Source organism: Urocampus carinirostris, chromosome 19 (genome assembly GCF_059441175.1).
Source record: "Urocampus carinirostris isolate Australia breed hairy pipefish chromosome 19, RoL_Ucar_1.0, whole genome shotgun sequence".
Lineage (NCBI taxonomy): Eukaryota > Metazoa > Chordata > Actinopteri > Syngnathiformes > Syngnathidae > Urocampus > Urocampus carinirostris.
Genome location: NC_142367.1, coordinates 13,751,479 through 13,768,265, shown reverse-complemented (window position 1 = coordinate 13,768,265; position 16,787 = coordinate 13,751,479). Strand labels below are relative to the sequence as shown.

The 16,787-nt window shown below is 40.4% G+C and overlaps 1 protein-coding gene across 1 annotated transcript; it reads left to right on the top strand.

The window, feature by feature from the left end:
• The first annotated feature begins 12,710 nt into the window (after nucleotides 1–12,710).
• Nucleotides 12,711–16,382, top strand: LOC148347400 (transcription factor Sox-9-B-like). Its single transcript, XM_088324336.1, has 3 exons — nucleotides 12,711–13,384; nucleotides 13,641–13,891; nucleotides 14,948–16,382. Exons 1-3 carry the CDS (start codon nucleotides 12,942–12,944, stop codon nucleotides 15,655–15,657), a joined length of 1,404 nt encoding a protein of 467 aa, XP_088180462.1. The 5' UTR covers nucleotides 12,711–12,941; the 3' UTR covers nucleotides 15,658–16,382.
• The last annotated feature ends 405 nt before the right edge of the window (nucleotides 16,383–16,787 follow it).

Genomic DNA, 16,787 nt, shown 5'->3' with positions numbered 1-16,787 from the left:
TTATTGTTGCTGCTGAGTGTTATTGCACACAACTGTGAACAGATGTTACATAACGAAATTGTGAATATGCTTGATTGCTGTTAAGATTGTCGAGAAGGGTTGTTCAAACCTCACATTATTTGTTTGCTGTTATTAGTGTCAATAAATTTGTTCAAACCAAAAAAAAAAAACAACTGTGAACAATATATACCTTGTCACTTGTTTGGGGATTTTTGTTGCTGCTAAGCGTTATTGCATTTCTTTTCGTTGCACTATTGCTACGATGCACTATTCTTTTTTATTGCATTAGTATTATAACTTAGACCAGTCTTTAAGAACTATGTTGCAAATATTTTTGCTCATTTATTTTGACAGTCTTTTATCTTTTTTCTTTATTTTAAGTCTTTATTACATATTTACCTCTGAGTGCCATGTTTAATCTCGTTGCATACAATGTTTCACATTGATATCAATGACAACAAAGACAATTCATTTCATACCTGACAAAGAGCCTTTAAGCCTTTTATGTGTCACGAAAGCAAAGGACATAACATCATTGCCACAGAGTTTGTTTTTTCAAAATATGAAAGTCACAATGTGATGCTCAAATTCTCAGAACAAATTAGTTTTACTTCAATGATTTAGGACTATATTTTCACATGCCGTTGCCCCTCAATGCCAGGGTCTGGCTCATCTCTGAAGAGAGGGAAGACTCTTTTCACTGAGAAACAACAGCGACCTGATGATGCAGGTGCCGTACCAGAGTTGGTTCAGGAAGCTTTTCCTAATACTGGTAACCATGGAAACCAGTACTATCTGTTTCATGTCAGGGACAAAACCCATACAACAAAAAAAGACTGGAAAGGGATGAGCGCAGCCAGGCTCTAAATGCCCAATACAAACCACAGTAAGTGGTGCCCCAACGATCCTGGCAGTTGGTTATGGTGCATAAACAAGTGAGGTAACTGGTTACAGTAATACATACTAGATTCATGTACCACTTAGTATTTTACTGTATGAATATCTAAAGACTGTAAGAAGGTATTGTATAGCAGTTGCGTAAGTTTCACCATACCAGATAACTAGTACCCTGTTACTGTTATCAATGCTCAGTTCTGTATAAAAACTGGTTACTATACTAGTAACCAGCTCACTGTTATCGGTATTACCCAAAAACATTTACTTAGCATTTTAAATTGTTACTCTACAAGTTACTCTGCTAGGGAATTAGGACATGCTAACTAACTGCCTATAAACATTAACTAGTTACTATCCCAGTGCAGTAACGTTCACTATATCAGAAAATGGGTACCCAGTCACTGGTATTGATGACAGGTTAATAACTGGTTACTATAGTAGTAATAAGCTCACTACACACAACACTATTACCCAGAAAATGTCACTATAGTTTCTACACAATGGAAATAGTACAATAACAACTTATAGTTAGTGGTTATTGCATGAGTTTCTTTCACTTGTAACTAGTAGTAATTATTAATACTGGAACATTAACTTTTACTCTACCAGACAACTAAAACACAGTCACTGTTTGTTGTACCAGATACTACACAATGACTATTTTCTGTACTCATAAATAGCTCTGTAACTTACGTCCAAAAACAGTGAATAGTTTTTCTGCAATGGAAGACTGGTAGGCTACAGTAACTAATTGTTATTTTATTTTGTTTGTCCGAGTTTTCCAAGTAACTCCAATCTAGGAACTAAAACCTAATAACTCTAGTTGTTAACTAGTTGTTATTCTGGTGCAGCATTCTTATTCCCTTGCCAAATAACTAGTACCAACCAAGTTTAACTGCTCTTGTGGTTAATTCATTTCTTGTGAATGACTTTTCAAAAATAGTAATTTATTGCACTTGGTAAATAGCAATGGTATTTGTATTCAATGTGTAGAACATTAATTGTTAATAAGTTTCCCCCGGTTGTCAGTTCCTGCCGAGTTGGCTCCTTAAATAGCTAATAATACTTGTTAATGTATAAGGTTACTTCTAAGGAATTGTATCCCATTACAAACTAATGTTTGTTGTCACAGTGAAAATGAGCTAACTGGTTTAAAGTAACAACCACTGTTAGCTAGAGGTGGGATTTTGTAAAAACGCCATAGAAAATGGGCCTTAATTACTAGTAATAGTTAGGAAACTGGATTTTCCTTATTGTTACAGGTGCTAGTTAGTGCACTTGTTAGTCACATTAAAGATAATACTGCTTACTAATAGTTGGAATTGAACTAAAAAGTTATAACAGGAGAAAATGATAAGGGATCCAAGCAACATATCAAAACTGCGAAGGTAAAGATCGTCGTAGTTAAGCGATTCATAATTGAGCATTGTTTTCTTTATTAAGACGTTTATTTGCGTTATAACTGCAAGTCAAGTCAAAAAAAACAACGATCAACTCGCACCGGCCGGCAGTTTTGACAACACAACCCCAAAACACACACATTATATGGAACTCCAAGGCGAGGTCCGGGGAAGTTTAGCAGTTAGCTCTCAGTGTTTGCTCAAATTTTGACGCTGTAGCAAAAAGTTCAGATGAGAAGTTTCCCATGGACGTCATTCACTTACAGCTTCCATGACTTGGAAGTGTCACGAAAATCTTAGACCATCCAACCCCAATGAGCTCGAGCTGTTTTGCAAGGAGGAATGGGCAAAAATATCAGTTTCTCGATGTACAAAACTGATAGAGACATACCCCAAGCGACTTGCAGCTGTAATCGCATCAAAAGGTGGCGCTACAAAGTATTAACTCAATGGGGCTGAATAATTTTACACACCCACCTTTTTGTTTTTTATTTGTTAAAAAAGTTTAAAGTATCTAATAAAGTGTGTTCCACTTCATGGATGTGTCCCACTTATTCTTGATGCTTACAGTTTTATATCTTTATGTTTGAGTCTGAAATATGGCAAAAAGGTCACGATGTTCAAGGGGGCCAAATAGTTTCGCAAGCCACTGTAAGTACTCTCATGCTGTGACGTAATAGCCTGTATTCAAACTAGGCAAATAGTTTTATTCTATTTCTAAGGCATATTGATAAACTCCATCATCATAAACTGTACTTAATGTAAATGAAAATATTACATTTAATTCAGACTCTTTAAGTACGTATTACATCAAAAGTGAAAAATTCAAAACAAATATTTGCAATAAATTACATCGACAAAATGTGGAGTTCTCCCATTTGCTACTGCTTAGCATTATTAATGCTGAAATGCTGCATTTGACTGATAGATTGCAGCCTGTCCCAACAAATACAATGCATTCAGTACTCTCAGTGATCCACTGGTAGATCCCGATCTACGTCATGAGTACCCCTATTTTAGCGTATTTTTACCTAACCTACTGGTTTTTATACATTTTGTGTCCTGGTGCCATCTTGCCGCACAATAACCAATATTTCATTCAATTTCAAATCCTCGTCTTGCAAATGGAATTAGTCAGGCGACTGCAAAAGTAACTTTTTCTCAAAACTGGTTTGCGGCAGTGATTACATTCCGTGGGAGGCGGGGTCACACAAGCGGACGCCGTGTTTAGGACAGTATGTAAATTTGACAGATGGGGCGCTGTTTTTTTTTTTGCCATTGTGTGTATATTTTCTTGTAGTTCAAAACATTGCACATTTGCGTTTAGCAATATTTTTATTTGTTTATACAACACATATTTGGCTGGATTTTTACTATTGCGCACATTCTTAGGGCACGAGAAAATCTATCCAGCGCAATGTTCCCTCTAAGCTGCATGTGTGCGCAATTGCGCACTACCCAGAGCTTTTCTGCGCACACGAAAATCTAGCCAGCTCACAAAAATCAGGGCTCGAAATTGCTGATTAAGAAGCGAATTAAGTCAAAGTAACAGTGCATGAAGGTAAAAATACAAGGGTTCCCCTGACATTGTGTTCTAAATGCGGTATTTTAAAGTCAAGGTCGAAGTAGAACGAAGTTGAGTAAAGTCAGTAGAGTTTTTCGAGAACCTGCTTCTTCGGCTCGGCTCACTAAAAAAAACTGGCTCTTTCGTGTCCCAAACGGCTCTTCAGGTTGTTTTTGCTTCTTTAATCCCTACATGACCAAATATTATGTAAAATTATGCACAAAATGACCTCAAGGAAGGGGGGGCAATAGAATAAAAAAAATAAAAAATAGTAAAATGAAAAAGTAGTGAAGAGCTGGGAAAAAAAAGAAACAAAATGAAAGAAAAAGAGAAAAAAAGAGCAGGAAAATTTCTGTAAATAAGCCAGAAAAAAAGAAAAAGAAACAAATAAAAGGAAAAAGAAAATAAAGAACAAAAAAAGCAAGAAAAAAGTAACAGCTGGGAAAAAATAAACACAATAAGATTTTTTTTAAAGGAATTAAAAAATAATAGGAAAAAAAACAGGGGAAAATAAGAAACAGTTTGTGTTGCATTTAAATAATTTCTAATTATATCAAGTCAATCTTGTTGCCAACATTGAACTTCCACAAAAAAATGTAATTAAATACAGTTGTGTATCGTGCAACCGACTAAATAAGCCCCTAAAAATGTTAGTATTATGCGACAAAAGACACCAGGAAAAATAAGAAATGGAAATCTTGTGAATGAATTGTAAAAACAAACGACATGTGTAGGCCGTACAACCTTTGCAATAGTACATGAGTCAATTCATTCAAAAGAGAAAAATAATTGGAAAATTAGAGGGAACATTGATTGCGGTGCTGCTAGTATTTAAATTTACAGTCAACTTAAAAACATACGATGTCATTGAATCAGAAGGTAATAAAAAATGATCAATCTTAACGGCAAATTGCAGATGTTGTTTGAAATCATCACTGCCACCAATGCTCAAAAGCGGAACTGCAGTTAAAAGAATTCATCTTGGTTCTTTTAATGGTAATAGAGGAAAATATTACTGAAAATATTACTGAAAATAAGCCCAACATTTTTTGCAATTGACGTAAGAATGTCATTTATTTCCTCTGCAAATATGACCTTGTATCAGGCCGATACGATACCTGGTAGAGGCAGGATCGGGCCCCAAAAAAAAATTCCAGCCCTACCCAGCTAGCGGGTATTAAACCCTGATCCAGACAAGCCCGACCAATTAACTTGATTTGAAGGACCGAGCCCGAAGCAAACCTATCTCATCTCGTTAGCTGCACCGCTTATCCTCAGTAGGGTCGCGGGGGTGCTGGAGCCCACCCTAGTAATCATCGGGCAGTGGGCAGGGGACACCCTGAACTGGTTGTCAGCCAGTCGCAGGGCACACAGGGACAGACAATTCGCTCGCTCATTCACACCTAGGCCGGCCAATTCACCTGAAATGCATGTCTTTGGAATGTGTGAGGAAACCGGAGTGCCCGGAGGAAACCCACAAAAAGCACAGGAAGAACATACAAACTCCGCACAGTAACTCCGGTAGCTGGATTTGAACCCACACAGGAGGTTCCCAAGACCTCAGAACTGTGCCGCACATGCGCTAACCACTGCGCCCCCGAAGCAAACCCGTTTCATATTTAATTTGTGAAAAGTCGGGAGTAGGTGGGGGAATTATGGCTAACCCGAACATAATGATTAACATTTTTGGCCGACCTGATCTAAACTTTGGGCCGGGCTCGAGCTTAAGATTTTAACTCTGATACCTGGTATAAGTCATTTTCGAACACTTGTCGAATTCCCGTCTCCTCAAGACAATTATCAGTAGAATCAAATAGTATAGGAAGTGCTAACATTAAATCTTTTGACTGCGCTAACAAATACACTGTCCATTAGCATAAACATTTATAGACAGGCGCAAAATTGACAGCCTGCGAGCGACACGGGTTTGACTCCTTCATCGCCTTGTGGTTTTTTTCGTGACGCACCTCCATTAGCTGTATTTACTTTTCAAAGGGTAAACCACGTCTTTTCCGTCGCCTTCAGGCTGTAACAGTGGCACGCTAGTTGCTAGCTGATATTAGCATTAACGGTTCACGGTTTCCTTAATCACTTATTGTATTGTGTCTTGGGGAAGTACAGCCTGGCGTGGCCCATCCCTCTCCAGACCGTTTTTGGATAGGGGTTTGTTCAAATACACATGAAACACATAGTACTGGTATTTTTAGAGCATTGACATTTTGGGTCATCATGTTTATAACTACCAGTACAGTCGGGTCACTGATATCAATACTAAGTTCTATATGACAAATGGTTACTACACTAGTAACCAGCTCAGTCTCATCAGTATTACCGTAAATTCCGGACTATAACGCGCACCTGATTATAAGCCGCACCCACCACATTTTAAGAGGAAAACCGATTTTGTACTTACACTAGCCGCACCTGTATATAAGCTGCATGCGCCCACATTAAAAGAATGTATCACAGACATAAAATTAACCCAGACTGGACTTTCAGTCCTGCGATTGAAACTGAATGTCCATCATTAAAGTACCCACCCCAAAAATCACGGCAAAATGAATAGAAAATGATACCGGTACTTAAGGTTTGATGCAGACCTGCAGAATCCAGGTCCCGTTAAAAGTAATCCAAGGAAAAAAAAGTGTATATTTCCAAAGGGAAGGGTGGGAAAAATATATATCCACTTTTGTCTGCCGTGTCCACAAAAAAATCACCTTTACCGGTCCCCACTTCCCGTCATCCCCCGCGTTTGTTACGCCCCTTCTTTTTAATTGGCCCGTGCAAGACATATCAGAATAAGAGTCCAAAATAAATACAAATAAATACATTACAAAAATATACAGTTGCAAATACATATTATACATGGTTACACATATTTACAAAGAAAGACGATACACCAAGAGAGTTTTCAAAGCTTTAATGATAATAATATAACTTTCATCCGGGCAGTTAATGGTAGCAACACGCTAGCAACACAGTAAACGGGTCTGTTAAAAGAACATACCGTACTTGTAAAAATCACAGTAAACCGTCCTCATCTTCCTCCTTAGAACTGAAGCCATCAAAGTCGTCTTCCTCAGTGTCGGAAAGAAACAGTGTCATATAGACGTCGTCCCACGCTCCCGCAGCCGGACTCGCACTGTCATTGTCGCTGGAACTTTCATCCACTCCTGATTCTGTACCCTCCTCTCCGTCACGCAGCAGACCGGCTTTTCGGAACCCGTTGGTGATGGTGGATTTTTTGATGCTGCCCCACGCTGTCAGGATCCACTGGCAGACTTGCGAAAAAGTTGCCTTTCGCATGCGGCTAGTTTTAGTGAAGTTGCAGTCTTCCTCGGCGCATATATTCCAGCGGTCTAAATCTTACCTTTTGTACTCGAGCGCCGCTGGCGGCCGTTAGAAAAATAACATAAATTGGCCGCATCACTGAATAAGCCGCAGGGTTGAAAGTTTGGGGAAAAAGTAGCGGCTTATAGTCTCGAATTTACGGTACCCAAAATCTGTTACTTAGCGTTTTAAATTGTTACTCTATAAGTTACTCTGTTAGAAAACTAGCACCTGGTTACTTTTGAATAACTAGGAACAGTAACCAGTTACCATAACAACTTAGTTTGTGGCCAAAAGTAACTCTTAGTAATTTTTTACTCCACCAGTGCATTATTATTCACTGTACCAGACAACTAATACTCATTTATGTTTGTAGTATTAGGTACTGCACAAAAATTCATTTCTGAACTCATAACTAGTTTAGAAACTAGCATCCAAAAAAGTTAAAGTTGCAATGTATCACTAGTACAAGAATTGTTTTTAACATTATTTTTTCGCATGAGTTACTTTTCAAGTAACTCCAATTAAGGGACTAATACCTAGGACTCTAGTTGTTAACTAGTTGCTATCCTGGTGAAGCATTTTTATTTCCATTTCAAATAACTAGTACTGACCAATTTTAACCACAAAATATACATGTGTAAAATAACCAGTTTTTGCACATGGTAAATAGTAAAAATAGAGCAATTATTGTTAAGAGGTTTCTCTGGGTTGCCAGTTCCACTCGAGTGAGCGACGTGTAGCTATTAATACTAGTTAATGTATGAGTTACAGATAAGGTATTTTATCCCATTGCAAACTAAAATCCAGCCAAATATGTCTTTAATGAATTTATTTTTAAAATAATGCATACATTCATTTTATTTATTGATTATTCTCATTCAATATGTATTGAATTTTATTGTCACGGTTGCCATGGCGCCCAGTTGGACCCGCCCGTGCAGCGCCAACTGCGACTCATTAACAGATTGGCTTTCCGTCCTTTTAAGCTCAGTGCGCTCTCTCATAGTTTGTCAGTCCGTCAACGAACTTCTGCCCCGCAAGACGTGGGTTTCGACACGGTCCTGTTCCTGTTGGTATTTCCTGCCTGTTCACGTTTATTTTGTCCTGTTTATTTTCGGTTTCCAGTTTTGTTTCCGTCTATTTTTGTCCTGTTTATCATTTTCTCCAGTCTTCGTTCCCTTCTAGTTTCTCCTGTTTATTTTTGATATCCTGATTTGTTATCAATCCTTTCTGTCCCGTCCTGTCCGGTATCGACCCCATCTGTCCGATATCAACTCGGGCAATTGCAATCGATCTCGTCGGTCTCTGGCTTCCTGTCTTTCCACGCCAGACCGGCTGCCTAACGTGCATGACCCCCCATTTCCCATAAAATAAAAGGCTTGTGTGAGAACGTCACACATTTGGGTCCTGATCCTGATCTGGTTCCTTACATTTATAATACATGTTACCATATGTTTTTCCTTCTGTATTATTTTTATTCAAATTTAATACTTTAATATTTTTCTGTTTTGTGTTTTAATGTTTAATATATTTTATACAATGAAATTTTTAAAAAAAACACACGCACAAACCATTTTCTGCAAAACAACATAGGATGTTGGGTCAAAGCAACCCGAGTTTCAGGTTGCTTCGGATTTAAGGGTGCAAACAGTCCACTTGCTTCGAAAAACCATACCAACTGGGTCGTTTTTGTGAAAAGCCACCCGGAAAGGAGAGTCCGGTTGACCCAGGTATCCGCTCGGTCCTGTTTTGACCCACAATTGAGTTGGTTTTAGAGCACAGGTGTCAAAGAGGCGGCCCGCGGGCCAGATCAGGCCCGCTAAGGGATTGAATCTGGCCCGCGAGACAACACTCAGAGAAGCGCAAGAGAAAAACAAGCTGAAGGTTGAAATATGTCAACTTGATGTTGCCAAAGAAAGGTGCCTCGAACAAAGACACTGTAGTTGTATTTATGTCTCTCTCTCTCTCTCTCTCTCTCTCTCTCTCTTTTTGACCCCTTTTCTCCCACTCTGTCTCTTTCATTCTCTGTGTCCCTCTTTTTCTCTTCCTTTGTTGCTCTCTCTCTCTCTCTCTCTCTCTCTTCCACCCCTTTTCTCCCTCTCTCTCTCTCTCTCTCTCTCTTCCACCCCTTTTCTCCCGCTCTCTGCCTCTGCCTCTGTCTCTTTCACTCTGTGTGTCTCTTTTTCTCTTCCTTTGTTGCTCTTTGTTTCTTTCTCTCTCTGTGTTTTTTTAACTTCTTTTGCTCTAACTGCCTTTTTTCCTTTTCTCTCTGTTCTCTTTCTCTCTTCCTACCCTTTAAGCTTTCCTTTTTCTTTTCTCTCCTTCTGTCTTTCCATTACTCTTTGGATTTCTTTCTTCCTCTCTCTTTCTTTTTCCCCTCTCTCACGACTTTTTATCTCTTTTGTTTCTCACGCTCTCTCCCTCTCTCTCCTCTCTCTATTTGTCCTGCCCTCTGTCCTTTTCCCTCCCTCTTTCTCTTATATCTTTATCTCTCTTTAATCTTGTAGTCCGGCCCGCGACAGAATGTTTGTTCTATCGTGTGGCCCCCGAGTTAAAATGAGTTTGACACCCCTGTTTTAGAGTGTAAACATTTTGGGACATCATATTTAAAACAAGCAGAACAATTGGATCGTTTTGGCGTAAAACCACCTTGAAATATTGGGTCAGATTTACCCAGGTTTTGGAACAGGATGCCCCTTTACACTGAAAAACAATGGCGACCAGATGATGGAGGTGCTGTATTCGAGTCAAATCAGGAGGCTTCTCCTGCTACGGGTTTGCTTGGAAACTAGTACAGTTTCATGAGGGGAAGCTGGGGCGACCAAAAGGAAATAGACCGGAGATGGATGGGCAGTATAAGAGTGTCTGGTGTAAAGAAATCGATTTTTATTCATTGTCATCGTTGGCGGGTGAAAGAATGACGAGAGCGCCGATTATAGCATCCCCGACCCCAAAATAACGTTTCTGAGCGACCCAACATCTGCTAACGATTAAAAGCAACATCAGGTAGCACATGTTGTCCGCATTAGCTCACAGCCAGATTTACATTTCCACATCTCCGCTAAGCATAATAAACAATCAAATGGGGCGTGTGTGAGGCAGGTTGAATCGGCAGAGTATTTTGTGGACTAGCTAGTATCGGCTACGCTTGTTTAAGTTTCGTCTTTATAGAGTCAGGGAGGATGGAGTCCCGATTCAAAATTGAACCTCAAAACCGTGAGGCTATTTTTCAACTACACGTAATTCAATATCACTTCTTCCCCAGAGCAATACCAAGAGTTAGTGCTCAACTCTTTGGAAGAAACAGATACCAAGCACTCTGAAATTGAAAGAATCTGAATTTTTTTTCTTGTAATTTTCAAATCCATGTCTTCAATATTTTTTTTAATACTTTTGCCAGCCACTGTTTAAAGCAGGGGTGTCAAACGGGCGGCCCGCGGGCCGGATCAGGCCCGCTAAGGGAGTAAATCCGGCCCGCGAGTCAACGCTCGGAGAAGTGCAAGAGAAAAATGAGCTGCAGGTTGAAATATATCCACTTAATGTTGCCAAAGCCAGGTGCCTCTCACAAACGCTGTACTTGTATCTCTCTATCTCTCTCTCTCTCAATCTTCCTTCCACTCTTTATCTCTCTCTCTTTCACTAGCCCCGTCTCTCTTTTTCTCTTTCTTTGTTCCTCTTTGTCTCTGTATTTTTACCTTATTTCACTCTAACTTCCTTTTCTCTCTATCTATCTCTCTCTTGCTTTCCCCTTCTCTCTTTCTCTCCTTCTCTTTTCTCTCCTTGTCTCTTTCTATTTCTCTTTAGATTTTGTTCTCTCTCTCTCTTTCTTACCCCTCCCTCACTATTTCTCTTTTTATCTATTTTGTTTCTCACGCTCGCTCTCTCTTTCTTTTCTCTCTCTTTCTCCCTTTCTCTCCTTCTTTGTCCCACCCTTTCTACTATTCTCTCCCTCTCTTTCTCTTATTTCTTTTTCTCCTTTTTCGTTCTCTCTAATCTACTATTCCGGCCCCCGAGAGAATGTTTGTTCTCTCGTGTGGCCCCCGGGTTAAATTGAGTTTGACACCCCTGGTTTAAAGGAATCATACTTGCAAAGATCCAATAGTGATAGAGAAAGTTGGAATAGTTGTCGAAAAACTTATAATAACGATAAAGGATATCCTTAGCGTTTTTTTGGGTCCCTTTCTTTAGAAAATAATTTGATTTCAACTGCTTTTTAATATACAAGTAAATAATAAATGGCCTGACTGCGCTCCGACACATATTATCATTCCCTTGTCTCTATTTAACAATGGCTTTTAAAACAATTTGCCAGTTTCTGTCGCACGTACCGATACTACGATGGTCAAATACTGATACTAATTGATACTCTTTGGTCTCTGTTTAACACAATATTGTTAAAACGGCAAGTTACAGGGTACTTTTAACACTTATGTGTGATTAGTAAGCAATTTTTTGGGATTTAAATAGACTTTTTTTTCAATATTTTTTGTATTTAGCATATATATATTAAGAAAATAATGGTTTTCGAACATTTTTTGGTGTGGTCTGTCAATTTTTTTTTCTTTTGTCAATTTATACTTGTACCCATATTTTATTCAGTTTTTGTACAAGATTTTCTTTTTTGTTAGGCTGATCTCGTCTCGCGCATTTCAGCTCCAACCCGGATTATCTTAGTATCAGTGTGGAAGGACCTAAGAAACATGCCGAACGAATTGATTGTGTAGTTTATTTGTTAAATAAAATGAGCTGGTTTAGACAAATTACCCCTGTTTTTATTCAACATAGTCTGCCTTGCTGTGAGTAAATAGGTGCCGCGTTGTGTTTGTAAGGTGTGGAATTGCTTCATAAGGGGAATTGCATTCATTGATAAGGGGAGCAATTGGCTGATGTTGACAGGTATGATATTATCATTATTATGAGTAGTAGTGGTAGTAGTATTCTTATATAATATGTAGTAAACTATGTAATAGATCCATTTTTAAAGCTAGTGAGCAAACTAATGTGAAAACTTACAGTCTAGCCTTTGCAAACTTTTATTATAAATCTGATTTTATCATGCAAATAAGAAAAAAGTGTATCAGTCAGCAGAATGAACATAATCCCATCGCTGAAATAAGGTGATACAAATCAGAAACGGATTTGGTGAGAATGCAGTGTAATCCCTTAAACGGCGGACCTAGGTCGTCCCCTATTGGCAGATATAGGCACTGAGAATATGAGGCTTTGAGGTGATGTTACTACTGCAGCTATACTATATACATTTTTTTTCTAGGACAACAAAAAATAAAACCAATCAATCATGAAAGTGTGATTCAAATAAAAAATATGATAAAGAATTTATTTAATTTAGGTAATATTTACAGTGAATGCGTGTGCATGTGTGTGCTGGAGACAGTATCAAATTCCTCCACGTTGACGTCACGCGCAGCAGCCAATCAGAAGCGGGCTTTCCCCTAACGCTCTTATAAATGGGACACGCGATCAACTTTGCACTTCAGAACTCTCACGGATTCTATTTGGACCCCAGCAAGGACGGCTTTCATTGCGCACATTTGTTTTTACGGAGGATTTTTGGACGCATTTGCGTAATTACGCATTCGTTTTACGCACTTAAAAAAGGGACTTTTTAAATCTAAAGCGCCTCTGGTTGAAGTGGCTTTTTTTTCCAAGACTTTTTTTTCGCACGGCAACGCGCGCTTACGCTTCAGTTTCACGCGTAAATTTGACCCCCTCGCCCCGTTTCTCGCATGAATCTTCTCGACCCCTACCTGAAAATGTCGGAGGAACAAGACAAGTGTCTCTCCGACGCACCGAGTCCAAGCATGTCTGAGGACTCGGCGGGCTCCCCGTGCCCGTCCGGATCCGGATCAGACGCGGAGAACACGCGTCCCTCCGAGAACGCATTGCTCCGTGTGGAAGCGGCGCTTCACGGGGCCGATTTTAAGAAAGACGAGGACGACAAGTTCCCCGCTTGCATCCGAGACGCTGTGTCCCAGGTGCTGAAAGGTTATGACTGGACCTTGGTGCCCATGCCCGTGCGCGTGAATGGATCTACCAAGAACAAACCGCACGTCAAGCGACCCATGAACGCATTTATGGTTTGGGCGCAAGCTGCGCGGAGGAAGCTGGCGGACCAGTACCCGCATCTACACAACGCCGAGCTCAGCAAAACTTTGGGGAAACTCTGGAGGTAAGTCTAAACGCACCCCATCACTCTCATATGATCTCCCAACCCAAATTCTTCCCTTTTCTACGCGCAGACCCCTCATGATCCCCCAACCCAAATTCTCCCCGTTTTACGCGCAGACTCCTCATGATCCCCTTCCCGTATTCCTCCCGTTTATACACACAGACTCCCCATAATCCCCTAACCCAAGTCCCTCCCGTTTTTACGCGCAGACTCCTCGTGATCCCCCAACCCAAATTCCTCCCATTTTTATGCGCAGACTCCTCAACGAAGGCGAGAAGCGTCCGTTTGTGGAGGAGGCCGAGCGACTCCGCGTGCAACACAAGAAAGACCACCCAGACTACAAGTACCAGCCCCGGCGGAGGAAGTCGGTAAAAAGTGGTGGAAGTGAAGCGGAGGACGGCGGCGAGCAAACTCACATTTCGCCTAACGCGATCTTCAAGGCGCTGCAGCGGGCCGACTCGCCCGCTTCAAGCTTGGGCGAGGTGCACTCACCTGGCGAGCACTCAGGTAAGCTCTAAGAAAAAAGGATTGAATAGAAATATGCATGTTTTGATGTGAGACAAAAATGTATTGCATTATGTGAATCGAAAGAGTACTGGGGACAAACATAAGGCACAGGTTTGCGCCACCATTTTTAATTACTCAAAACGGCTAAAATGCAATTAAAAAATAAAGATCTTGCCTTAGAGACTGCAGGTCCGCTTTTGGCCATAGATGGCAGTGATGAATTTAAAAAATTGAATTGACTTGACTTTATTGACATTTATATTAACGTTGTGAAACATTGTATGTAACAAGATTGGACATGACACTTCAGGCTAATAAATACTTAAAATAGAGATAAGGGGAAAAAAATGACGACAGCTGCAATTTGCAGATTAAATTGCTAATTTTATTAATCATTTTTGTATGTACTTATTGTTTTTAGTGTGTAAATACATAGGAGGCATGCATTCCTATTATTTCACTGGATCAAAAAATATACTTTTGCCATTTAGTATATGCAATTACAACAAAATAAAATATGACATTTATTTTTTTTAAACTTATGATAACACGAAAAATTATTGTTTTTTGCTAATGATGCAAACCAGGGGTCTCACTCAAATTTCTTAGGGGCTGGATGAGGTGGGGCCAAATCTGGTTTTCCTCGAGAAAAACTCAGATAAAAACATTCCAAAAGTTTTTTTTTCCTACACAAATTAAAGTAAAAATAAACAGTAATAGATTGAGTACGAAATGGAATAAGTCAGTAATTATTAAATCCAGAAGAATTCAGAAAATAAGTAAGTAAATTCGTACAATTTTTTCACAAAATTAATACGAGAATAAATCTATCAATCAAAAGTAACTTTAAGTTTTCATATCGAGGCAGTGGCCTTAAACCATCACTCCGGGGGCCGCCAATTGCCCGCGGGCTCCACGTTTGAGATTCCTGACCTTAATTGTCCTTCAATTAGTTAATTTAAAGAGTATCTTATTAAACTGTCAATAAATGGACCGTAAATAAAATGGAGACTCCTGGACAGAAAAAAACCCTGACAATTCATTTTACTCTACCAGGTTCACAGGGACCCCCGACCCCTCCCACCACCCCGAAAACCGACTCCAGCTCGGGCAAGCTGGACCTGAAACGCGAAACGGGTCTGCGCCCCCTCCCCGACGGCAGCGCCCCTCGCCAGCTCAACATCGATTTCCGCGACGTGGACATCGGCGAACTGAGCAGCGACGTCATCTCCCACATCGAAACTTTTGACGTCAACGAGTTCGACCAGTACCTCCCCCCCAACGGGCACCCGGGTCCCGCCGGCGCTCCCGGGACCTACATCGGCAGCTACAGCATCAGCGGCGGTCCGGTGAGCCCGTCGGCGGCCTGGATGCCCAAAAACCAACAAGGTCTGGCCCCTCCTAGCTCCGAGGCACAACACCGGACCCAGATCAAGACCGAACAGCTGAGCCCTAGCCACTTCAGCGAGCAGCAGGGCTCACCGCAGCACGCCGCCTACAGTCCCTTCGCCGTGCAGCACTTCAGCCCCGCCTCATACCCGCCCGCCTCCCGGGCACAGCAGTACGACTTTGCCGAAGGGGGCGGAGCCTTCTACAGCCACGCCCAAAACTCGGGCCTCTACTCGACTTTTAGCTACATGAGCAGCCCCACCCAAAGGCCCATGTACACGCCCATCGCCGACAACGCCGGGGTACCCTCCATACCCCAGGGGAGCCCCCAGCACTGGGATCAGGCCCCGGTTTACACCCAGCTCACCAGACCCTAAAACCCCGCCCCCTTTCTTTCACACCCATGTAAAGCCCCCTCCTTGAAAACACTTGATTGGCTCACACCGTGCCTTGCTAGATAGAATCTTTATTGAAAAATCTATTTTTAGAGACTCCAGAAAGTCCTCTGTGAGGATTTTATTATATTTTCATTTGATATATTCCTTTGTTCATATTTCCTATTTTTGGGGTCTTCACACGCTGGCAGTTTGTTCTTATCTATTCCTGAAAATATCAATTTCAAATGAGTCATTTTCCCTTCTTAAAAAGACACTTCACTTTCCACTCGTTGAGTGCCACGGGCGGCTGTAGACGTCATTTGCACCATTCCGGCAGAAAACAAATTAAAATGTTCAATTTCTTTTCTACCGTGCCTTGAATCCGGTACACTTTTTTTGTGTGTGTGTTTGACAGCTACAGGAAGTCACCTTTGACCTCATGGGTGCCCCAAAGCTGATGTAACCTTAGCCCTTAACCTTGCCCGGTTAAAAAAAAAACTATTTATTTATTTCCTTTAACTTTATTGTGAATGTTTTTTGTATTTTAGTCTTATTACTTTTGTTCTTTTTTTAACAATATACACAACATATCTTATTGTTCACTTTTGGATTTGAACCCAGGGGGTACTTATACAAAATGCTGTAATCTTTATTTATCTTAAGTATCTATTTGACTTCTTTCTTAGGTTTGTTTTACAAAACATGTTTCGTGTGAATTGTCTAAGTTGAGGCTGAAAGAACTGGAAAATATATCTTTTTTACAGTGTATTATTTTTGTTTTTCTATTTGTACTGTTCAACAATTTTTGTATCTGTATTTGCAATAAAAATGAAAATACAACAAAATGTGAACTGTTCTGTATTATCTGGTGTGCCACAGTCTTTTTAAAAATACTATTTGGATGTGCCAAGGAAGAGGAAGAGGAAGAAGGAGTACGAAGAAGAAGGGGAAGGCATATGAGAAGGAAAAGAAGAACAAAAAAGGAGGAGGAAAGGGAAGGAAGGGGAAGCAAGGTAGCGGGTAAGGAGGAAATGAAAGCGAAAAAGACAAGGGGGAAAAGAAGAAAAAAGAACGCGTAGGAAGGATACAAAGAAGGAAACAAAGGGGAAGATAGAGACGAAGACGAAGAA

Coding starts and splice junctions, on each gene's coding strand:
- LOC148347400 (XM_088324336.1), top strand. CDS start 12,942: ATGAATCTTCTCGACCCCTACCTGAAAATGTCGGAGGAACAAGACAAG. Junction 13,385..13,640: donor ACTTTGGGGAAACTCTGGAG/GTAAGTCTAAAC, acceptor TTTTATGCGCAG/ACTCCTCAACGAAGGCGAGA. Junction 13,892..14,947: donor CTCACCTGGCGAGCACTCAG/GTAAGCTCTAAG, acceptor TTACTCTACCAG/GTTCACAGGGACCCCCGACC.